Source organism: Antechinus flavipes, chromosome 4, assembly GCF_016432865.1.
Source record: "Antechinus flavipes isolate AdamAnt ecotype Samford, QLD, Australia chromosome 4, AdamAnt_v2, whole genome shotgun sequence".
NCBI lineage: Eukaryota > Metazoa > Chordata > Mammalia > Dasyuromorphia > Dasyuridae > Antechinus > Antechinus flavipes.
In genome coordinates this window covers 121,156,993-121,182,324 of record NC_067401.1, presented here as the reverse complement: position 1 = coordinate 121,182,324, position 25,332 = coordinate 121,156,993, and the positions used below count along the sequence as shown (strand labels likewise).

At 37.1% G+C, this 25,332-nt stretch overlaps 1 protein-coding gene across 1 annotated transcript in view; it reads right to left on the bottom strand.

Annotated features, from left to right (window-relative positions):
- Nucleotides 1–7,760: 7,760 nt before the first annotated feature.
- TRIM25 (tripartite motif containing 25) overlaps nt 7,761–25,332 on the bottom strand; it is a 37,911-nt gene continuing 20,339 nt past the window's right edge. Inside the window, exons 6-10 of the mRNA XM_051994239.1 lie at nt 25,170–25,244; nt 16,463–16,483; nt 16,032–16,118; nt 15,833–15,931; nt 7,761–12,683 (exon numbers count right to left, since the gene is read on the bottom strand). Of these exons, the coding sequence (XP_051850199.1) occupies nt 12,154–12,683; nt 15,833–15,931; nt 16,032–16,118; nt 16,463–16,483; nt 25,170–25,244 (812 nt within the window). The 3' untranslated portion in view covers nt 7,761–12,153. The remainder of the gene's footprint in view (nt 12,684–15,832; nt 15,932–16,031; nt 16,119–16,462; nt 16,484–25,169; nt 25,245–25,332) is intronic.

Sequence of the window (25,332 nt, the reverse complement as noted above, 5' to 3'; positions counted from 1 at the left end):
AGATAATTGTACGCTTGCTTAATGGCCTTTAATAAAATTCTAGCCACAAGCACTGGATAAGGAGTAAGGCTTTGTTCTGGTTGTGCCGGGAGGTTCATCCACTCTATCACACTATCTCCTTGATGAAGGACTGCTGTAGATGCCTCTTGTGTAGCAAAAACTGATATTTCCAAGGGTTTTTGAGTGACTCTTTCAACTACATTGAATAAAGCCAGTTCAACTTCTCTCAAAGCCTCTTGAGCTTCTTTTGTAAGCTGGCATGGTGAATTTAAAGCACTGTCTCCCCTTAAAATATCATATAATGGTTGCAACTGATAGGTAGTCAAGCCTATTTGGTCGCATCCATTGGATATCTCCTATCAATTTCTGAAAATCATTTAAGGTGTTTAGCTTCTCTGTTCTTAAGGACAGTTTTTATACTATAAGCACCTTAGGATATACTTCATATCCTAAATATTGAAAAGGAGCATGTCTTCGAATTTTTCTGGAGCTATGTACAATTTGTAGTTCCTTAGTGTTTCTATGGTCTTTTGTAGACATGCTTCTAACATTTGTTCCTCAGGTGCACATCCCAATATACCATCCATATAATGTAATAACATCACTTTTGGAAATGCTTTTCTTACTGGAGCAGGAGCAGCAGCAACAAACATTTGACACATAGTAGTGCTCTTTTTCATTCCCTGTGGCAAAACTGTCTATTCATATCTTTTATAAGGCTCAGCTAAGTTAACATTGAGCATTGAAAAGGCAAATCTTTTCTTATCCTCCTTATCCAGAGGGATAGAATAGAAACAATCCTTAATGTCTATAACCCAAAGAGGCCATTCTCTAGGCAATTGAGTAGGAGACAGAAGTCCAGTCTGAAGAGTTCCCATAGATTCGATCTGTTCATTCACCTTTCTTAAATCAGTCAACATCCTCCATTTTCCAGATTTCTTTTTTACAACAAATACTAGGGAATTCCAAGGACTTAGAGAAGGTTATAAGTGTCTTTGGTCAAGTTGCTCCTGTATTATATCTAATAAGGCCTGAATTTTATCACTACCTAAGGGCCACTGTTCTATCCACACTGGTGTATCAGTTTTCCAATAGGGACAGGTGAAAGTGTTGGCAGGCCTTCAACAGCTTCCTTGCCTAAACAACCAAAGTACTCATTTTTAACCCTAATTGTTGTAAAACGTCTCTTCCCCACAGATTGATGGGGATTTTTTCAACTATAAAAGGAGTAAAAACTCCTGTTTTGCCTTCAAAAGTCCATCTCAAAGGGGTAGCACTAACTTCAGCTGCTATTGATCCTCCTACACCAGACATGTAGATGTCTGCCTTAATCTTTGGCCAGTGATTGGGCCAGTTGGAACCTCTAATGACTGTACGATGTGCACCAGTGTTTAACAATCCTTCTAATAATATGCCATTTATATATACAGTAAGCATAGGTTAGTTAGCTGTCACAGCTGCTATATAGTATATTCCTGGATTTTGTTGCTTTGAATCAGAATCTGGGTGACTATCACCAGGTTGCTTATTAGAAGTCTGTTATCAGTAAACCTGATGCTACTACTTCTCCTGGGTGATAAGTCACACATTGTCTACCTATATTAGTGACTGGGATATTACCTACACATTTTCAGTTTCCCACACTGGGGAAATGGTATGAATGGACACTGTTTTGTAAGTGCTCTCAGGAGGTGAAATGGTCAAGCTTACTATGCCTGGAGACAAGAGATCCATAAGCTGGAAAGGAACAGATTTCACTTCTCCAAGGGGTATCTCAGTTATCCCAGCTGCATACAACTCTATTCTCCCCAATTGTAACCCCTTTCTCCCATCAGGTTGCTTCCTGACTGGTTGATTGTGTAATCCCCTTCTCCCATCATAGGGGTTGTAGTTCCTTAATGTTTCCATGGTTGGAAACACTTCCTGGCTGATTGATCACATCTGGAGACTGGACTTCTCAGCACTCTATGGGTGTAGCATCGGCTGCCATCATGCCCCAAGTGTTTTTTGTCTTGGGCCCTGGGGCCCATTTCCCTGAATCAGTCTAAATTCTGAGGCCCAATGGAAGCTTCTGTTGCATTTTGGACATGGGGTATTGGGTCTTGTTTTCCCACCCTGTTTTCTCATTCTGTCTCTATACCAACATTGAGCTTTCAGATGCCCTACTTTACCACACTGAAAGCATTGATGAGTCTCTCTGGAAGTCCCTTTCCAGAAGGGACCCTGTCTTCCCATGTCTTTGGATCTTGGAAAGTCTGCATCATAACCTGGCTATAAAAGGCATTTGTGCCCATTGTGGCACAGCATCTTATGAGCTCCTTTAAAGGAGCATCCTTGCATAGTCCTAGTATAATTCTTCTGCAAACCTCATTAGCATTATCCTTGGCAAGTTGCCTTATCATGTCTGTTACTGCATTTTCACCATTAGTTCATATGACAGCTGTCTGCAAACATCCCACAAAATCAGCAAAGGGTTCATTTGGCCCTTGGGTTATTTTTGTAAAGGCTTCACCTTTATCATTTTTACTGGGGAGAGAAGTCCACACTTTAATAGCAGCAGTAGCAATTTGCTCATATGCTGTTAAGGGGTAATTAATCTGTACTGAAATTTCTGCATAAGAACCTACACCTGTTAGTTGGTCACAGGTGATTGCAGTATGAACTCCACTTTGACTATTTTGTTGGGGTTGTATCTTACAGAGCTCACTATATTCAGAAAGCTTTCCAGTCATTAGGGGTTAAGATTTCAAAAGCCAAATTCTGTAATAACATCTCAACATAAACTGATGTAGCCCCATAAAGAGTGCAAGCCTTTTTCAGGTCTTTGAAGATTTCTATATCAAAAGGAGCGTATTTTCTACTTTCTTGACCTGAAGAATTAAACTGTTGAATCACAGGAAAAATGTGAGGTTGGAACTCAGTTACATCTCTCCCTTCAGCCCTGGCTTTGAGTAGTGCCTTTTGTAATCTGCTCATAGGAGCAGTTGGATGCTGGGGGGGGAGGTGCTGGTGCTGTCACTACTCCCCCTCCACCCACTAACCCTCCCTAAATCCCGGAAGGTGGAGTTGATGGAGGAGAGTCAATTAACTGCTCCTCACACCCTTGAGCCTCACTTAAGTCTTCATGCTCTGTGAGGATATGGTCATTAATCTGTTCATTGTCTTCCTCTTTTTTTCTCAGGCTTCTTCATCTGGCTATTCCTAGAACTTTTCCTTTTTCTATAACTTATAGGATTTTTTAAGGCCAACTGTATTGTATTGTATACATAAAATGCTTCAGTGGAAATTGAACGAGGACCTCTCTCATTGTAGTCTGCACAGAGTTGTTGCTCTATTAATGTCCAATTATCTGGAGAGATTTGCTCTTCCTCTAAGAACCAAGGGGAGGTGCATTTTAATGTACCCAGAAGTCTAGCTATTTGTTCCCAAGTTATAAGTAGCCCTTGTCCTTCTATCAGCTTAAGCAGGCTTTCTATAGTGCCACTTCAGGGCAGGGGTGGGGGTGGGGATGGAGAAGAATCTTTTCCTAACATCTGTCTCATTTCAGCCAGAAAAAGGTTACTAGTTTAGTCCTTAAGAAAGTAAGTTCCCTGTTTGTCTATTAAAATACTCACCTAAGTTTCTGGTCACCAGAGACTTCTTCAGTGAAAGTAGGGTCCTTGGTTCCCACATTGGGTGCCAAATGTGATGACCCATATTTTAAAATCAGCCAGAGTCAGGAATTCAGGTTAAGGGAAAATCCTCGATCTTTATTCTTTATGGAGGTGAAGGGGGATGGCGATAGGAAGTGAGAGCCATTGTGACACAAACCCGACCAGCAGCCTCTCTCCCTTTCTTCCTGCCTCTTTCTCTCCACCCAGCTAAGTCATCTCTATGTCATTTCCTATACAACACATTAAAACTTGCAGAGAGTGGGCAGGGCCATTCTTTCCCCAAGCATATATTAATATTGTATCATCCAATTGCTATTTAGCCTCACATGCTTGGGACCTCAGTGCATCAACTCGCGCTTCAGCCCATTACAAGGAGGACCTGAGTTCAAAATTGATCTGACACTACCACCTGTGCAAGTCACTAACTTCAATTGCCTAGCCAAAAAAGAAAAAAGAAAAGAAAGAAAAAAGAAAAGGACATTGATGAGGTTTAGGTTTTGAGGTTCTGGGCACCAAAATATGATGAGGTCTAAATTTAGGGTTGTCAGAGAATCAAAATGAAATTAGGGTTCCTGGTGGTCAGGGAGTTAAATGATGAGATCTAGTGGCAGGTTTGGAATTCAGGGAACCAAATGGAGACATTTGGCTCCCCTATACCCCCTTGGGATTTAGTCCATTGGTGGGGAGTTTTAGGAACCCCCCTTCTGGCAGCTTAGAGATTCTTCGTAAAGGAATTTATGAACCCAAAAACCTAGATTGATAAAAAAGGTTTGTTATAGGCATTGGGAAGTCAGCCTTTGCTATTTGTGAATAAAAGGCTGACTTCCTTAGTGACAAGGTCTGACAGAGAAGTAAAGTTTAGAGAAATCCAGACAGAGAGGTATAAAGTCTCGTTAGGGAAATAGGTGAGGATAAAGAGAGGGCAGCATTGGAAGAGAATATTATTCCAGCAGGCAGAGGTTTCCTTGGTATAGCATGGCCTGGCATGTTAGGACCTCTGCAAAGAGAGCGTTTTAGATTGGCTCTTTTATAAGCCTTGGCTACAAGCTGGGGGTCGCTCTTGATGGGGCTGGCTCCAGCTTGAGCTGAATTTGAATAGAATTGAATGAGTTTCTTTAATTCAGTAGGAAGTTTAATAAGTAGTAAGTGTTATCAATGGGGGGTGGTGCCTATCTCTCAGGATTTTTTACAGATGCTAGGATTCAAGGAGAATCTGTCCTTCAAGGAGTTTTAGAAAGTTTCAGGGTCCCTTCTTCAGAAATGACAAATATGGCAACTACAGAGAAACATGGGACAATGTATATATAGTGATGCAGAATGAAGTAAAGAGAGTCAAGAAAACAATATTCATAACTTTTGTTGTGGTTGAATTGTTTCAATGTCTTGCTCTCTGTGGCTCCATTAGGAGTTTTGTTGGTAAAGATATTGAAGTGGTTTGCCATTTCTATCTCTGAAATATTTTACAGATTTAGAAACAACAGGTTTAAGTTACAGGCCCAGGATCACACAGCTAATATCTGACATCAGATTTGAATTTAGGTCCTCCTGACTTTAGGGCTGGTCCCTTACCCATTGCCCCACATTCACAGCCACAATGATGTAAACACAAAGAACAATCACAAAATAATAAAAAGAAAATATTGTTAATTTACAATGAATAAGCATAACCCCAAAGAAGAGATTTAAGAAAACATGCCTACTTCATGCTTTTGTAGAAGTAAAAATATCTATGGAAGGGTACATTATATATGTTTACACTTGTTCAATACATTAATCAGTTTTGATGATTTTTTTTCTCCTTTTCTTTAAAAAAAAAATGATTTGCTACATGGGATGGTTCCATGAAAGAGGAAGGAATAAGGATATTGGGGAAATTTTGGATGATATAATTAAACAAAAATTATCAATGGAAATTTATTTTTTACAAGAACCTCCATGAGATAGCAAAACATATTCAAATAAAATCAAAAGAGTAAAAAAAATTAAGGAAAATATGAAAGGACTCATATTAAAAAAAAAATTGACCTGGAAAACATATTAAGGAAAATAAATTAATGATCTTTGAGAATCATTGGACTCCCTAAAAATGATTTTAAAAGCAACTTGGAATCCTAAAATAAATCACAATGTACAACAAAAAAGTTAAATGGAATCTACACCATATAAAATAAGCACCATAAGAAAGAATGAATATTAAGAATTTAGAGAAATGTTAATGTCTGAATTAACAATAATGAAACAGAACCAAAAAAAAAAAAGGGTATGAAATGGCCAAAACTATAAATGAACACTATTTATTCAGCCATTTGGGGGGGACTTTCTATGTAGTTCTCATCTCTGCTGTGCTGGGCTTGGCCACCATGACAAGGGAAAACAAAGGTAGAGGGCCTTTAGTTAACCTTCTATAATTAAGCAAGTGAACTTAGAATCTGCAACTCACTGCTCTTTTCTAACAATAGAAAGATGTGGGCCCTCAATAGTTGTCAGTACAAGTAAGTGAGGCAGGTCCTTAGACCACAATTAATTGACTTTTATTTATGTATTTATTTATTTATTTGGTTTTTTGCTGAGGCAATTGGGGTTAAGTGACTTGCCCAGGATCACACAGCTAGGAAGTAGGCTGAGATCAGATTTTAATTCAGATCTTCCTGACTTCAGGGCCGGTGCTCTATCTACCGCACCAATTAATTGACTTTTTAAACTAGTTTCTTTCCAACCCTATACAAGTTACCAATTCTACTTCCCCAAATAAACTTCGCAAACTTTTTTTGAACTCTTTAATGGAAGAGTGACTACTAACAAAAATTTGAAGGACATAGGTTTTGTAGAGGGGATGCTTCACTGGCTGCCCAAGAACTCAGTGATTTGCTATAATCAGTCAGTTGGGCATGTAGGGGAAGAGGTGAATACCAGAGAAAAGATGGGGTTTGCAAGGTTCTTTTTTGTTTTTCATCTTTCTTTCCTTTTACTTTTTAAAAATATTTTGTTATTTTTCAGTTGTTTTCAATCACATATGACTTTGTGATCACATTTGGGACTTTCTTGGCAAAGCTGCTAGAATGGTTTGCTATTTCCTTTTCCAGTGTATTTTACAGATGAGGAAATTGGGGCAAAAAAGATTAAGTAAGGGTCAAACAGCTAATGTCTGAAGCCAAATTTGAAATCGGGTCCTGATTTCAGGGCATCATCTAGATCTCAATGCTAAATACTTTACCAATGATTTTTGTTTTAAAATCAATGATTTCTAGATTTATCACCCAACCAAAAAATATCCCTTACAAGAAAAAGGTTAAGCAAAAACAATAGTAACTTTAAATGACGAAGTATACAATATTCTGTCCCAATACTTTCCTACTTCACTGCCAAAGGAGCTATTTTTTTCTGTTTTCTAAAATAAGATTGCTTATTACAGTTATCCAGCAATGGCTTCCTTTTAGTGTTATAGTTTTGGTCATTACATACCTTATTTTTTTGATTTAGTTTCACTATTGTTAACTCAGAGACTTCTGACATTTCTCTAAATTCTTACTATTCATTCTTTCTTATGGTGCTTATTTTATATGGTGTATAATATTCCTTTCACATGCCATTCTGTTCAGCCATTTTCCAGTTGATGGGCACCCTTCTATTACCAGTTTTCATCAAAAAGTGTCATGAAGATTTTGGTACATGAGGGACCTTTTTGTCCTTGGTCTCCTACTGTGTATGTGGCTTATGAATAATTTAGTAACTTTTCTCCATTGCTATCCTTCCCCAATCTTTCCTTCTCCTCCTCCTCTCCCTTTGTCTCTCTCTTCTTCCTGTATCATTTCTGATCTGTGGATAACCAATCATCTCTCATCCTATTACTTTTCAGAACTACCAAGATCAAAAGATCCATCAGTTTCAATGTCCCCAGTAGCAGGAATTATAGATATTTATTACCATATCTCTTTCCCCACTATTTCTAAAAGACTTAAATTGTTTCACATATTACAAGAAAATTTAGAATAACTCTGGAGGGCATCTGTTTTTCCCTGCCAGTCCATGTTATTTGTCCATAATGTTTTTGAATCCCCATCTCTCCAACACATAAATAGAAGGGAATAAAAACTCAGCCATAGTCCATTTCTGATGTGATACAACTTTATTGAATTCTATTTTGGTGAAATTTTATTGGATTCATTCAAAGGAAACAACAATTCAATCGTGGTTATGCCAGATAATCATAGGACAGGAAATTCCCATTAGGACATGAAAAATAAGTTTCTGTATTGATCAACAGAGATCAATAGAGGAAAACTTGCAGTTTGAGGGATTCATTAGGACTAGAATTTAACTGTGGTTATGTCAGATAATCACAAGATGGGCTATTCCTATAGCATATGAAAAATCATTTTCTATAATGATCAACAGAGATGAATAGAGGAAAACTTACAGATTACGGATTCATTATGTGTTAGGATTTTTACAAGGTGCTAAATAAGTGGAACTAAGGTGACAGAGAAGAATATTACAATTATGAGCTAGAATTTAACCATGGTTATGTCAGATAATCACAGGATGGGCAATTCCCTTAGGATATGAAAAATCAGTTTCTACAATGATCAACAGAGATCAATAGAGGAAACCTTACAGATTAAGGATTCATTATGGGCTAGAAATCTATCTCAAGACAATCAATGATGAAAAAATGGATTCAGTTTCACAAGTATCTATTAAGCATTCACTATGTGCTAAGCATTTAGAATTCAACAGCAAAACCATGCTAAGGGCTAGCATGGGACAAAGGGAAGAGCGCTAGCTCTGTGTCAGAGTTTGGGTTCAAATTCCACCTCTGATACTTGTTATCTGTGTGACCTTGGACAAACTGCTTCACTTGCCTGAACTTGGATTTTCTCATCTCAAGAAGGTTAGATAAACTGACTTCTGAGGATCTTCTAGCTCTAAGTTTATGATACTATTAGCTTGTAATTTATGCTACTTCATGCTAAATAATGGATGATTATCTATTTCCTTTTTAGGAAAACCAACTAAGCAAAAATAAGAGAGTGGCTGTATATTAATATATACCACATTTTGCCCCTAACTTGTAACCCTAATAATCTTGGGGTAGTAATATAAAGGGGTGTAACTGTCTGATTTTGAGACAGCCCTTTCCTCCTTAATCAGCCACACCTTAATATGATAATTAGCTTGTTTTTTAAGGACAGGAACAAAATGATGGTCCCTCAGGTCCTCACAGTCTTGACCTTCTGGCTCTGTGACATTTATGTTCAAGGAAAAGCTAGGAATACAACCACAGTAGCTCAAAGCTTCCAGTTGAGGAGGTTCCTATCATTTAAATCCTGAACATTAGAGTGTGCTTAATGAAATATATAAAAAAGAAACCAAAAACATGTTTCCTAGAGCATCAATTGCCATTTATTGAGTCAGCAAATAATAGGGAGAAACCTGCATTATCTTCTTGTCTAAGGAGGTGGGAGCTGAGTGATTACCTCTCTTTCGTTTATTCTCAGCATCAGTAAGCTTAGTCTCCACTGAAGCATTTCTCCCCCTATTCTACACATATTTGTTACTTATCACTATAAAGTAGAGAGAGAAAGTAGGGAAAGAGATCTAGAGAACTTTCCCCCAAGTAAAGCTCTCAAAGAGTAACTAAGTAAACCTTTGTACCTCCCAGAATACTTCTCAAGATGATCTATTTATGTAGAGAAGTTTCAACCATTTGTATCCTATAACCTCTTGTAAACAGAGTAACTGCTTAATAAATCTCTCACAAACAGAGCAACTTTGTAGAGAAGTAATGGCAAGTCTTGCCAAGAAAGACACAACTCTGTACCACTATATTGGGGGTAAGAGAGAATCTTTCCTTAGGAATCAGGAATTTCGAAAAAGTCTCACAGTAAGCCTTCTGTCTCAGACCTAAGAAGGACTTTACAAGTTGAGAGGGCGACTCTGGAGCTTTTATTCTAATGACCAAAGATGAATAAAATTTCCCTTGGTGTCCTGGAGTCTATTCCACAAAACCATGTCATTACTTTAAGTCACTGAGAAGAAAAGCCCACACCTTTATATTTGTGACAGGTTTTGTGCAAGCTATTAGACTATTACACAATACATAGATAGAGGTTTCTGTGAGATGCTTTCACTGATAATAGCATTTTCTCCTCTAAAAAAAATATATCATATGTGAAAACATATCAGAAAATACCTATCATAGACAATAATCTTCCAATATGAAAATTGATCATTTCCTTTATCTTTTTTTATAATTTTTCTTTTGGGATCCCCCCAAACCCCTAATTACCTCTAGGCTAGAATTTCAAATCCCAAAGCATTCTGTGGCCAAGTTAGCTGGGGATATTATACTAGATAATGTAGACAACAAGTTCAAAATGGAAGGAATTGGGGAAAAAACCTGGATACCGATGCGGTATAATGACTGAAGCATAAGACTTGAAATTCAGGAAAAATATGAGTTCAAATCTTGCTTCAGACACTAAGGAGCTGTGTGATTCTATGCAAGATACTTCAGTTTCCTCATCTATAAAATGAGGAGACCAGACTTCACAGCATCTACAGTGCTTTCAGGGTCTAATTTATGTTCCTCATGATCTCAATGTGAATGAATGAATGAATATCTATTTTCTTCAGGGGAAGGGAGTCTAGTTCAAGTACATGTTCTTGTCTAGCACTCCAACATCACCAGAATGCAGTTTCTTAGAGACACAATCACATGGAAGATTCAGATATTGTATACCTGTTTTTTTCCATGACCAACTATGTCTACATATTGCCAATAACTCATTAATCCATTGAGAAAATATAGACAAAAATGAGTTATTCACAAATGAAAGAGATGAAAAATACTTCGGCAAAACCATGGTTATCATGTTAAACTCAGGTTAAAGGAGAGGAGGGAAGATTAACGTACTTCCAAAAGACTGGGATTAACACCAGTGCTATTTCTCCTCCTATGAACATGTACCATGGCAGAAAAGGTCTCAGATTAGCTGCAGCAGCTGTGAGGCTGACACAAGAGAGTAGTAGCCAAAGTTTCCCCAATATTGAAGCTTCACTAAGAACTCAGAAGCTGGGGACTGGTTTGTTTAAAGCCAAAGACCTCCTCTCCATACCCATTAGCTCACTTTGGACCTAATCCTAGAGCCTTGAATTGAATAAGGGATACTCTACAGTTAGAAAGGAAAATAATACTTATTCTCATCTTAAGAGGGCAGATACAATAATAAAGGGTCTATTTCTGCCTGATGTAGCAAAAAAATTACTGGATATAGAGTAAGAGAATGGAGGTACCAATCCTTACTCTTTTCCTGACCTGTGTGACTGAGAAAGTCATAAATTTACAGAGTCCCAGTTTCCTTATTCATAAAATGAAGGGGCTAGGCAAATTGAGCTTTATAATCTCTTCCAGAGTCATATCTAAGACCTTGATACATCCATGAAAAGCAAAAGTTTTTAAAACTATCTTCCCTCTACAGAGGATGGGGAAAAAAGGAAAAAGAAAGATCTCTTCTTTTAAAATTTTGGGTCTTTGGTAAAATTTCTTCTCTTAGCATGAGAAAATATATAGCTTCCCCTTCCCAACACAATATCAATTTCATTTAATTTATTACAATGGAAGCATAGAACTTGTTAGCAAAGCTTTAAAATTTTTTTGGCTTTTGAATTAGAACTACTAGAAGGGGGGCTTGCATCAAGGTCTCAATTTCAAATGCTTCTCTTTGTAGATCTTTAAAAAAAAAAAAAAAGATCAAATAGGGGTAGCTAGGTAGTGCAGCGGATAGAGCACAGCCTTGAAGTCAGGAGGACCTGAGTTCAAATCCAGACTCAGACACTTAATAATTCCCAGCTGTGTAACCCTGGGCAAGTCACTTAGCCCCAATTGCCTCAGCAAAAAAAAAAAAAAAAAAAAAAAAAAAAATCAAATTGATCAAATAGATAAAGAGATGAAGATAATCATGAGAGTTAGAGTTGGAGAGAGAGAGGAAGGATGGCAGGGGTATACCACATGAGGTAAACCCAACTTTCAGGGGTCAGTAAGGCCTGCACCTGGCAACCTGTAGGACTAATTATACTTTTCTGGGGTTTAGAAAAAGTACCAACAATATAAGCTTCCATAAACTGATCAATGGCTTGGTATTTAGCTAACGCAACTTTAAGAAGCCATTTTATCTAAAGATGATGTGATTTTAGGCCTTAAAATTCAGCTTAACTGAACCCCCATTATCAAACCAAATGCTCATCCCTCCTTCCTAAAACTTTCTTCCCAATCTCATACAGAATTATCTGTAAAATTATCCAAAGAAAACTCTCATACAGAATTATCTGTAAAATTATCCAAAGAAAGCCATCATGAAAAGGGAGCAGGTTGCTTCTCCCATAATCAGACAGCCTTAGCCAAAAATGATAATTCATTTTTTGAACTTAGCACAGGATGTAGCCTGAGTTGGATGGGGGGGGTAAGCCCTAGGCCCCATCCTTTGAGTAAAATGACTTCCTATTTCAGGGGGCAGATGGATAGAGTAGTGCCACTGGAGAATAACCAAAAGACAGGGTACACTGCTTCTGAAAACTCTGCCCTATACTTATAGATCTGGTTGACTTTGTCTGTGATGGCAAAGAAAATGACAAAGCCGTCATCGTAATTCAGGAGCACGCCAATCCTGGTGGCCTTGGTGAGAGGCAGGTTTTTCTCCACATCATTGTGCCATGTGGAGATCTTGTTGTTGAACCACTCTACGCACCAGGAGGAGCTGTTGCGACCCAGTCGGCTGGCAGGACCATGGCGATCCATGCTTCCATAGCAGATACCAATGCCGCAAAAGGTGTTCTTCTGCAATTCCACTTCCCAGTAGTGGACTCCTGATTTGTAACTGTGCAGCCCAAGGACCTGGGAGCAGTAGGTGAATCTCTGGGGACGGGATGGGTAGTTCTGGGGGGCTGAAGCAACAGATGCTACAGTATAGTTCTCTGACAAAGCCACTTTGTAGTTGGCAGTGTTGTAGTCCAGAACCACTCGAGTAGCATCTATAGAGACAAAAATCCTTGGGTATAAGAGTGCAAAGAGCAAACTAAAAGAAATAGACAGAAGTTTCCTTGAAATGATGAAGTATTATCTTATTTTTTATTATTATTTTTATTTAAAATTTATTATATACATAATAAAAATAAACTATTAACTATATTTTCCAGCTCCTATCTATCCCTGAATCATTCAAATAACTCTTGAAATCTCCTCTCTTTAATAAACTTTTTTAAGTTTGAGTTCAGAAGAGTTTTTCTTTCCCATCTCCATTGTCCTGTCCAATTATATACCTTTCTTTGTCCTCAATATAATTACCTAGCAACTTGACCTAGAATTAATGGGAAGTTTTTTGTTTTGATATTTTTATTTCTCTATGCTTTATATGGGAATTGAAAGATCACTTAGGTCAATCCACTTATTTTATCATGGAATGGTAAGCCAGAAAACAGGAAGAGTTAGAATTCAAATTCAAATGTGGCTCAGACACTTCCTAGCTGTATAGTTCTGGGCAAGTCAATTAACATCTGTTCACTCAGTTTCTTCAGTTGTAAAATAGGAATAATAATAGAATCTACTGCCATGGTTGTGAAGTTCAAATGAAATAATGATTGTAAAATGTTTAGCATCATAAGTTATATATATCACCATATATATGTTAGCTATATGTATATGCAAATATATAGTTATATATATGTTATTTATACATATATACACAAATATATGCATATACATATATATTAGCTATTATTATTGTTATTAATTATTGAATAGGAAAACTGAGGCACAGATAGGGGAAGTTACTTTCCAAGATCATACAGTTGATAAGCAACAGAACCAAGACTGAAGCTCAGATGACCAAGACTATTCTATGTTCTTTCCATTATAAAACACCAAGTACATTTTAGATGATTAGCTCCTAAAGAGCAGGAACCTGGTACCATGTGATGAATCTAGGTAGTAGAATGAACAGAGTACCAGAATTGGTGTCAGGGAGTACTGAATTAAAATCTTAAGACATCAAAGAGTTATGAGATCCTGGGAAATTCATTTAAATTCACATTAGTACCCTCATCTATAAATCAGGGATAGTAATAGTAGCTAAAATTTCTAGAACTGAACTCTTTACAAAGTGTTTTACATATATTATGGCATAATTATGAGAGAGAGTATATGTGTAAATAATAATAGTACCTATATCAGAGTTATTATGAGAATCAAATGAGATAATTTAAATGAAACTTCTGTATATCTTAAAGTACTATAAATGCTCTTATTGTTATTAATTTTAGATTCAACTCCTAAATATAATGATTTTGATCTCTTCAAAGACAGGTACTGTCTTTTGCCTTTTTTGGGAAGGAGAGCCTCCCAGTGCTTACTTAGCACAGTGCCACCAACATAAAAATTCACTTAATAAATACTTATTGAAAACATAAATAAACAAACAAATAAACGAATGGATGAACAGATGTTTGTTGACTGACTGACTGACTGATTCAGGGTAGGCTGCTTAGCCTATCTTGGGCCTTCATTGCTTCATTTATAAAATGGAGATACTATTCTATTAGTCTAAATATTGTCTGGAGTCTGTTCCTACACCTATCTTGTACAACTCATTGGGACCTAAAATTATACTAAAGTAAGCAAATGAGGTAAAAATCAGTTTGGTAGAAGAGAAAGAACACTGCCTTTGGAATTGAGTTCAAATCTTGACTCAACCACTTGGTACTTTGATGATGTTAAAGTTATCTCCCATCTCTGAGCTTTAGCTCCTCATCTACAAAATGGAGGGGATTAGACCAGTTGACCTTGAAGGGTCCCTTCTGGCTCTCAATCTAAGGAAACAATAATGAAAGCTATAAAGATCATTGAGTTGAAGGTACTTTAGAGGTCATCTCCCTATTTTACAGATGAGGAAACTGAGGTTCTAGGTAGTCAAAGTGACTTGTCCAAGGTCACACCCAAAACTAGTGTTCTCTTTACTGTATCATTCCTACAAGGAGAGAAGTAATAATTAAAATGTTACAAAATATAATAAAAAAAACCTAATGGTTTTTTAAAAATAGGATAATTTTGATGTCATGTGATGAGGTTTGGGAGAGCAAAGATGAGGTACAGACTGTGAGGAATCACAATGAAGTGTTTTCTCTGCCAAAAGGTACCTTTATTAATGAGTAAAGGTCTCGGACAAAATCCAATTATGATTTTGTGCCATGCTTTGGGAAGGGGCGATTTTTATAGACAGAAGGAGAAGGGAGAGACCAGGAGAGTCATTTTGACAGTTGGGGAGATGCTCTGCTTGAAGGATAAGATCAGAGAGGAATAGGGGGAAATTTGGAGAAAGAAAGTCAGGGGACATTTGGAAAAATAAAAGTCAGGAGATTTGGAAATAAAAGCAGGGGAGATTTGGAAAAGCAAAGTCAGGGAAGATTTGGGAAAAACAAAGCCTGGAAGATTTGGAGAAACAAAGTCAGGGGAGATTTGGGGGAATGATCTTAGAATGGATTAAGGAATTTTAGTTTTAGGTAGAGAGCAAGCTGGCTTGAGTTCCTAACAATTTTATGTAGCTTCTTTTTTACATGATCTTCCTTCCTAAAGATGTCATTTAGAGAATATAACTTCATATTTGAGGATAGCACGTATTAGGCCCAATATTGGTAACACTTTTCCTAATAAATAAATAAATCTTAATAAATAAACATTTCTTTATTGATGATACTAATAAGATCAAATTCTAATAGTATAATAAAAGTCCAGTAACTTTTCTAACTTTTCTGGGAATATATCCAGGACAAGTGACAGGCAAAATAGTACAGTGGAAAGAGTCCTGCATTTGTAACTTGAAGATAACTCTGGATCGAATCCTAAGTTCCATTACTTGCTAGCTTTGTGATCTTGAGCAAGTCCTTTCTTTCTCTGGGGAACTTTTCTCTCCAAAGTTGTAAAATAAAGGGGCTTGGATTTGATGAATTCTAATGTCTCTTCTAACTCTAAATCTAAATCTAAATATGATTCCTCCCTGAGCCTCATTTTTCCCATCTGTAAAATAGGAATAGGGGGAAAGGGACATAAAGGAATAGTTGAGATGACCTCAAAGAGCCTTGATAGCTATACAATGCCAGGTATTTCCCCCAGTGATAATGGCACTTACATTGCAGAAGCTCTGCTCTGGATTTTGCCAAGAATGCCTCTAGTACTTGTGTCTTCTGAGTTGGTGAATTCTTTGGTAAGGCATTGACTTTTTCTGTAGCTGCAGAGGAGAGACCTGTCATTGTTTCAAAATAAACAGCATAAAACATTCAAAAGGCAAGAGCAAAAGCACACATCTCCTCAATCCTCAAAGTACTCACTATCTTGGAGAGCGGTTTTTAATTTTGTTAAGTCTGTCAAAGATCCCATGCCGGAATTCTGACTGTGGGTTGAAGCAGTAGCAGGGACTGAATGAGGAGAAAATGAAATTGGTGATGTGCAGAAAAGACAAGATAAGACTTCGTCAACTCCCTCCTTATTTCCATTTTAAAAATAACTTGGGCTTAAATAATTTAAATACATATATAAAGCCCAGGGCAAAGCCCATTTGGTCCCAACTATGTGGCTCATTTCTTTCAGAATACCTAGGGAGATACTGGCGGGGAGGTGGGTGAGACCAGAAGGAGTAGCCATGTTATAGTTACCAACTAAGGACCCAGATTTTGGGGGTCAAGAAACAAGCTTGCAGCACTTAAATTTGTATCTGCAGGGGAAAAAGGGAGAAAAAAGTACAGAAGCTGCTTATACTTACCAGGTTTTTTAGGTTTCTGTTCTGGAAAAAAAAATACAATTTATTGCATTAAGATATTTTAGAACAAAATACAGAAGTATTCAAAAGATGATAAAGATGCTGACAAAAACAAAGGTTTTATATCCACTCACTTTTTGTGACAGCAAAGAATTGGAAAATAAATAGCTGCTTATCACCTGAGGAAAGACTAAATAAATTGTAGCGCCTGAATAAAGTGGAATATTCTGTGCTGTAAGAAATGATGAATATAACAAATACAGAGAACTATGGAAAGAATTACACGAACCGATGCAAAGTAAAGTAAGCAGAACCAACAAAAGAATATACACAAGAACTGAAGGGAGTACAGCTTCTAAGGGAAATATAGCAGTAATCCTGAATTTCAATGACCTTAGAGTGCTATTGTTCTAACAATGTCTGTCAATGATTTAAAGTCTTCTGGCCTTAGGATAGTTCTACAAATATTGTTCACTCTCAGATAATCTGTAGATCAGTAATAACCAAGTTCCTGAGACAATAGTGAACAGACCACCCCTCAACCTACCTGTAAGCCATAAAATTAGCAAATAAGTAACATGAAGCTCAGGTCTCTCTAATTTTTCCTATAAATTTGTTTTCTTGTTCCTGGTTCTTTGCTAAATCTGTTCGGAACTAAACCCATTTCAATTGATGTTACAATCATAATAAACCTGTCCCTTGACTTAAAATGAGTTCAAGCCTGCAAATTCTTTTGGGATACCTACCAACACCAGGCTGTGACCCCAACTTTTTGGGGTCTCTTTCTGAACCTCAACATTTGGTGACTTGTAGGGGAGAGTCTGGCCTCCCCTGGCTTCATCCCCTCCTTGTTAAGGTAAGTTCCCCAATTTTTTTCTCCTTCAAACCTCTAGTTGGGACACCTCAAGCAACTGGGAAAAACTTGTCTGAGTTGTCTTAAGCTCCATGCTTAGATTTTCTTTGACTGGGATACCCAGACTTGGAAATTCTTGCAATTTTCAGCAAAATTCTTAGGGAACCTTTTGCCTTTCCACCTTCTCTGGGACACCAGAGGAGATGAGAAGCTATAGGATGGCTTTTGGCAAAGAAATTTTATGACTTTTGGCAAAGATAGGACAATCCTCTTCCATATAATTTTTTTTTCTGTATCTGTGTCTCTGTGCAACATGTCTATGTCATGGTTGTTCTGTGACCTAGATTTTGTTATCTGGAAAGATTTAAAACAGCCAGCAAAAACCAAAAAGCAAAAAAAACCTTATATGCTGACATTAGAACCCTGGAAAGATTTCTTCACATTCTTATCTCCCACCTTGTAAAAGGGGGAAAAAACCTAACTTTCCTGTGGATCCCCGCTCTGGCCAATCTGGGGTGCTACAGAAATAAAGGTAGCTAATTAAAATTTTAGAAGTGCTAAAATAACATCTTAGCAGATTCTCAAGGTTTTGAGAGCAATGATTAAGGAATTTGGCAATTATTCATTTTGAGATTGCAAGAAAAAAATTCCTAAAATATTGAGGATATTTCCAGCAATTACTCCATTCTGAAAGAAAGAAGTGAAAAATAAAAATAAAAATTAGGTAAATAGCAACTTTTTGCTAAGCCTTTCTTGATTCCTATCTTGTCTGAAGTCCCCTTCTGCTCCATTGGGAAAGCAACCCAGAAGGTATTAAGGGACCCATTCCACAACTTGATCACTCAGCATGCTCTACTCCTAGGAGTCCTGAGTATATTTTGGTTGTGGGGATTGCTAACAAGATAGATATAGCCCAAGTCCCTATGTTTGCTAACTCCTCTCATCTCAAATCAGATTAAGAAAAGAAAATGCTAAAGAACTGTAGGGAAACTTAAATTCTGCTTCATCTGTAGACACGAAAGCAGTAATTGCTGTGAGACCCCATACAACCTTGCCCAAATGCCTCCCCTATCCATTTTGGGGGAGGATAGAGATGGAATGGGGGTCAGGCTCCATGGTCAGCATTCCCTGAGCCCTGACACCTGAGAAAGCCAGTCAGTCTTTTCATTTGGTAAACCCACCATTCTCTGTTTCAATTGTAGATATGCATTAGCTATGTAATTTATGGCAAATTATTTTATCTCTGCTTAATTTTCTGATTTGTAAAGAGAAATAATAATGATTGTTGAGAAAATCACATGATTACAAAAGGGCTTAGCATAAAACAAATACTATATGAATGTTAACTGCTTTATTGGATATAACTGCTTCATATTTGATAACTTTACATGGGTTTTTAGATGTGACCAACTTATAATGCCAATATTAAGATAATGATTTTTGTGTGTGTGTAAAGTAATTTGGAAATAAATTCAACCAAATTAAAGCCTCTCCAGGACTAGGAGGATAGTGCACAAAAGTAAGAGAATCTCTTTCTCTTTTTCTCTCTTCCCTCCTTTCCTAAGTGCAGCAGGGATACATGGAAGAAGGGGTGAGAGGGAAAAAGAAAATATACTGAGTTCAATGAAATTCCTTTTTTGAGATATGACAGTAAAAGTAGTTTTAAAGCCCATTAAAGGGATATGTAAGTTATAATCTATTTGTACTATGTTAACAGAAAATTTAAGAGTTTGGAAACTTTAGGAAAAACAGATAAGCTGTTTGCTTCTACTTTTAGAAACTTTGGCAACAAACAGCCTTCTTTTGAGTTATCAGAGACAGACTTCTAAGGAACCTATCAGTAAAAAGTGATACTTTAACCCTTTCCTGGTCGATAAAAGAGAAATGGTTTGTGTGAATTGTAAAATAACCAAATATCAATTCAGTTTGTCTAGAATTTAGGGAATCCAATGAACTGAAGTTAAGTCAATTTTAAAATCTGTTCTATCTCACTTTTAAGAATTGTCTTGTTTTCTCCCTAAAACAAAAGGGAAACTTATTTAAGGGAACAGAAATTCTCCTTAAGAATTTCAAAAGCTGCAACAGCTTGGGGACAGAATAAACTGAACAACTAAAAGAAGGTTTAGCCTTGCTAAACAAATTTTATAATATTTTATAAATGTAATTTAGGGAATTAAGCATGTCCATCTTTGTTAGAAAATTAAAAGGAAATTAAAGCCTCCACAGGCTTAAAGAATATTTGGCTATTTACTTAGGAAAATTCTAAAGTTATTAACTAAGTTATTTGGAGTTACTTGTCATCATGTTAAACCTAAAATTGGTAATTACTATGTGTGGAACAAGAGGGATGAGGTAAAAGCCTTATTAGTTCATCTTTAAGTATGAGGGTGTGCAACACCTTTTTTCTCCCTTCACAGAGTGGGCGGAGGTATCAAACACCACACCCATGAAAACACTAAGAATAGTTGGGGTGGGCAACAGCAAGCTCAGCCCCTTCCCTGGGATCTCTGTCAACTCTCCTTAATTTGTAAGCTTTCCAGTTTTCTTGAAGCTATTGAAGTAAATAATGACTCTGTTTAGGATGCATAATTTCTAAATAAGGAATGTGTTTACTAAGAATTTATAAACTTATTTAATGGTTGATCCTTTGCACCAGGATGAGTTTAAACTCAAGAAAAAGTAAAGAAAAACATGTTAAACAAAATCTCCTATGTGTGTAAGTCCTGGTAAAAAATAATGTATCTAGCCCTAAGCTATCTATAGTAGAATTTGCTATTCGAAATAAAATCTCTTGGGACTATAACTGATAATCTTTTGAGTTGTGATTGACTGATGATCATTAAGTCACTAACCCACTATTTCAGAGAAATGCCATGTTACTCAGAGGGATGTCTTCCTGAATTGTTGTAGGTGGATGTCTCATCTGGAAAAGAGCTGGGAGGACAACCTTAAGCTCTGCTCAAGGCCAGATCCTTCTGGCTCAGTTTCCCAGTTCTGTTTGTTTTCTACTTGATTATTCCTAAGTCTAGCTAGGAGGTGGAATTGTTACTACATGACTGATTGTCAAGCAAAGCTATGCTATATCCTGTCATGTATGTGCTCTCATGCTGAGGACTGAAGGTTCTGTTTTGACACTATTTTAATTATGTCCCTGCTTTTTCCTCTTATAGCAAATTTCTATAATCAGAGCAAATGGTCAGTAGAAGCCATGAGCCCAATACAAGTATCTCAGAGGACACAATGGTTTTCTACCTTAGATCTTAAAGATGCTTTCTTTTTCATATCATTGCATAAAGACAATTTCTTTTTGTCTTTGAAGGGGCAAATCCAGGGGAATGTAACCTCCACCAATTAACATGAGCAGTCATGTCCATAACATGAAGGTAGTTCAGGACTTCCGTGATAGTCCCCCCATATTTGGATAGGCCCTGGCTATCCAATATGTGGATGAGATCTTGATCTGCAGCCCAACCTAAGAAGCTTCTCTGGCTTCAGTCATAAAAACCCTTAACTTTCTAGCTTCCTGGGGAGATAGTTTCTTTGTCTAAAGCCAACATTGCTGATCAGTCTGTTAAATATTTGGGCAATGAATTAACTCCCACCTCCTGTTTGCTCACAGTGGAGAGAAACCAGACAATTTTATCACTTCCTGAAGGTTCCTCATAGAAACAGCTTGGTGTTTTCCTGAGCCTGGCTGGATTTTGTAGGCTTCTCAAAGAAATGGGGTGTCTGTGGGGTGACACTCCTGCTTTAGAACAGTAGTCACAACAGCCCTTCTAACTGAGGAAGCCTCTAAGTTCATCCTAGACCAGTCACTGGAGGTTCTAACTCCCCACTGGGTTCAGAGCATTTTTGCCCTCACCAGAAGGTTAGAATTGGGAAAAGGAACTAGAGTGAACATCTATACTGACTCCAAATATGCCTTTCATGTTTTGCATGCTCATGGGACCGCATAGAAAGAAAAGGCACTTTTGGGGGAAATTTTTCCCCGTTAAGTATGCGGGGGGAATTCTACAATTATTGCAAGCTGTGCATGGACCTAGAGAGGTTTTTTATGTTTTGTAAAGGATGACAGAAGGGGGAATTCACTTCAGGCCAAGAGAAAGAAGCTTGCAGATTCAGTTGCCCAAGCTGCAACCTGTTTGCCCTTGACTGTGGCACCTTTAATTCACTAGTTCCCCAACTCCTATACTCCCTCAGAGAGCTCCCAGGAACAAGCCCTTGCTAAAGAAAAGGGGTACACACTTTTTCCTTCTGGGTAGTTTCAAACACCTTCAGGCCAACTTCTAATTCCAGAATCAGCCAGTGGAAACTTCTCCATGGGCTACACCAAGCTACTCACTTGAAAAAAAAAAATGTTCTCCAATTCCTTGTGAAACCTATTTTCACTGTTCACAAGCTAGGAGAAATAGTAAACAGGTCTATCAATCCTGATCAGGCAAATCCTGAAAAGGCTGTTAAATCCCCATCCTGAAGCCCACCCAGAGGAGGAGTACATACCCAGGGAAGAACTGGCAGATAGATTTTACACAAATGCTCCCTTCCAAGGGCTTCTAACTGCTTTTGTTTTTTGTTGACAATTTTACTAATTGAGTAAAAGCCTTCCCTTGAAAGACTGAAAAGGATTATCTCCACTCTGCCTGTCATCCTCTCTACCCAAGGATTAATGCCTTTTAAACATTATGCTGCTTGCATCCTAGGCCACCCGAGCACTCCTTTCACTCTGGGTAATGCCACTGTTCCCATTGCTCCTACTCCTTTGAGGAAACAAAAGCAGGGATTTTGGGGAGATGTTCGTTAGTATATATCCTAGGAAAAGCTGTCTGGATATGAGACATTCATGAGCCTCATCTACTCCCCCCAACCAAATCTTCTAGGTAGAGTTCCTGGTTACTGTCCCTAGTAACTCCCATACTAACTCTATTTTTAATTATTCTTTTTTTTTTTTTTTTTTTTGGTCATTTCTGATCTCTGCATTTTTAATCTGTTTGTGAGACTTGTTTCTTCCAGATTCCAAACCATAAAATTCCAACTATTTGGTCAACCCAATTATTACCTGATACCTGATTCTGACAATCAGCTGGATTGCTGGTTTGCTGGATGCTGCTGCTGCCACCTTCAAATCACTTACCTCCCCTTCTCAATCTGGACCCCATTGGGCAGGGCCAGTTCTACATCCCTTGTCAGCCTGAAACAGCTTCAGAAGATGGAACCTTTGTCCCTTTGCCCCAAATGAATTTGGGGTTTAAACTGCTTGAAATGTCGGTAAATATAGTTGTAATCCTAAGGTCCCTTGACCTTAGAGTGCTATTGTTCTAACAATCAGTCTGTCAATGATTCTAAAGTCTTCTGGCCTTAAGATTGTCTGGCCCTTAAGACAAGCATTGCTGACTGTCAGATTATCTACTGGTCAGTGATAACCAAATTCCTGAGATAGTAGTGAATAGACCACCCCCAAACCTTCCTGTAAGCCATAAAATAAGCCATAAGCAAATAAGTAACATGAAGCTCAAGTCTCTCTAATTTTCCCTATAAATTTGTCTTCTTGCCCCTGGTTCTTTGCTAAATCCTTTTGGAACTTAGCTCACTTCAATTGGCATTACAATTATAATAAGCTTTGCTTTGACTTGGAGATGGGTTCAAGCCTGCAAATTCTTTTGAGATATCTCATGACACCACTCTACACCCCTAACCTTTTGGGGTCTCTTTCTGAACCTCAAAAATAACTACAACGATATAACAACCAAATGCTTAGTGAGGGAAAAATTTAGAGAAAAAAAAATCAGTAAAATTGAAACCACATGCTTAGTGAGGAAAAAATTCAGTAAAAAAGAAAAATCAGTAAACAATGTAGCGACATTGTAAAAACAATTTGCAAAATGGTCAAGAACAAGCTTAATATCAAAGAAGAACTATAAAATGACATTCCTTCTGCTTTTATGAGAAATGAGGGTAGGAATAAGGGTTTATGGGTAAATCCGGGTTTGATTTTTGTACTAATGAGTTTGGCTGAAATTTTTCTTCTCTTCTTTACTTTTTAAAAAAAATTTGTTATATGGGATAGCTCTATGAAAAGGAAAAAGGTAAGAATTACATTGGGTAAAATATAAATATAAAAATTAAATATAAATATAAATAGATGGACAGCTACATGGCAGAATGATAAGGTGTGAGAATGTAGTAATTCCTGAAAAACTCTAAGGTTACCCCACTTTGGAAGTACCACAAACAATTCAGGCTGTCAGAGAACAATCCAAGAGCTAGGAAGCCACAGAATTCAATGATGAGAGCTGGGATAGAAACTACCCTTTCCCTACCATTCCTCAGCTGTACCTCTAAATCATAAAATTAGCATATCTGTTACTTTTTTCCTATAAAATTATCTTCTTACTCTTGGCTAGATTCCCTTGGAACAAGCTTCAACGGCATTACAATTGTAATTGTAATAAATCTCTGCCCCTTAACTTGGAGACAGACTGAGTGCAAATTTTTTCACCACACCTGGGACACCAACTGGGAGACTAATTTTGTTGGGGTATCTTCCACCTTAACAGATAGAATGCCAGGCTTGAAGTCAGAAAGACCTGAATTCAAAAATCTATTTCAAAGACATCAAAAAGCATATAACTAAATGGACTTTCCTTACAATAATAAACAATGTTTATATAAAAATGAAGAACCAGAATTATTTCTGTACCTTCCCATCTACTCTGAAGGACAACTACACACATGACCTAACTCAGGATTCCATGTTCCTCATAGTCTGGTTATTTTATTTATAGTTCCCATTTAGAAATTCACAATACATACATTTGCACATTAAAAGTAAGACAACTACATATTTTAAAAAACTTTGACTTCACATTTACATTTTAAGCAAGAGATTTCTTATCTACCCTTGCCAATTAATCTCCCCCCATTCTTCTTATTAAAAATTACTTTTAAAAAAAGATTCTGAACTTAACAAAAAATAATAGGTACTTCCATATATGTAGTAAAAAAGAAAAGGGGATTGTACATGAAAGTGCAGATCTCTGTAATATACATTTTTCTTTTTAAATATATAATACATAAATAATAAAATATAATATACAGTTTTTTAAATATGTAAAAAATCCAACATGTAACAAGATAAACATGGCTTGCTTATTTATGATTATTTCTGGCTATCTTGTGTGCATTTAAAAAAAAAAAACTTTCAGTGACTTTTTTTTCTTTCCTCTTCTTTGCAGCCCTCTACTCCACTCCCCACTCTCTCAGCCCCTTCCCAAATATTTCTATGATCTACAAATATCCTCATCTAACTCTCAAATACTTTATGAGAAAGTGACATTATTATCTCCTTCCTCCTAGCTAAGAGAAAGTGATTTAACAGGAAAGAATGTTGGATATCTTATCAAATGCTGTCACCTGGTGGGTATTTTTGCCTGTTTTTGTTGCAAAAGAGGACTCAGTTTTGAAGTTGGAGTAGGAGAACGGAAGAATATTTCCAGAAATAATTGTGATGTAAAAACCAAAAGGTATCAATAAATGTATCTAAAAGTACTAAGTATTTTCCTCCCAAAACCCAAACATGAAAACATTCCGATGTTTAAATAAAAGGTCATTGGAGGACCTGGGTTAAACTAGCCACTCTGCTACTGTCTATTCATTTGACCTAGAACAAGTTACTGGTCTTGTTTTCTTATCTGTAAAATGAGAGAGTTGAACTAGATAATTACCCAGCAGCATTTATTGATCAAAATAAAATCCTTTTACCTTCCTCAGTGCCATCTATTGGAAGGAGATGGGGGGAAAAAAAACAGTAACAACTAAAAAAAAATCCCAATTTTTTTTTGTTTTTCCATGTTTACTTACTCTGGTCTGGAGTTCCACTCTTCTCTTGCTGATGACCCAATGGCAACTGTGATTTGTCTCCTACTTTGTCCCCTTCTAAGAGATGAAAATAGAGCTGTAAGTATCTTACCAGTAACAGGTTATGCCATTTCTTTGAATAAAATGTATCACCACAGCAGGGTAT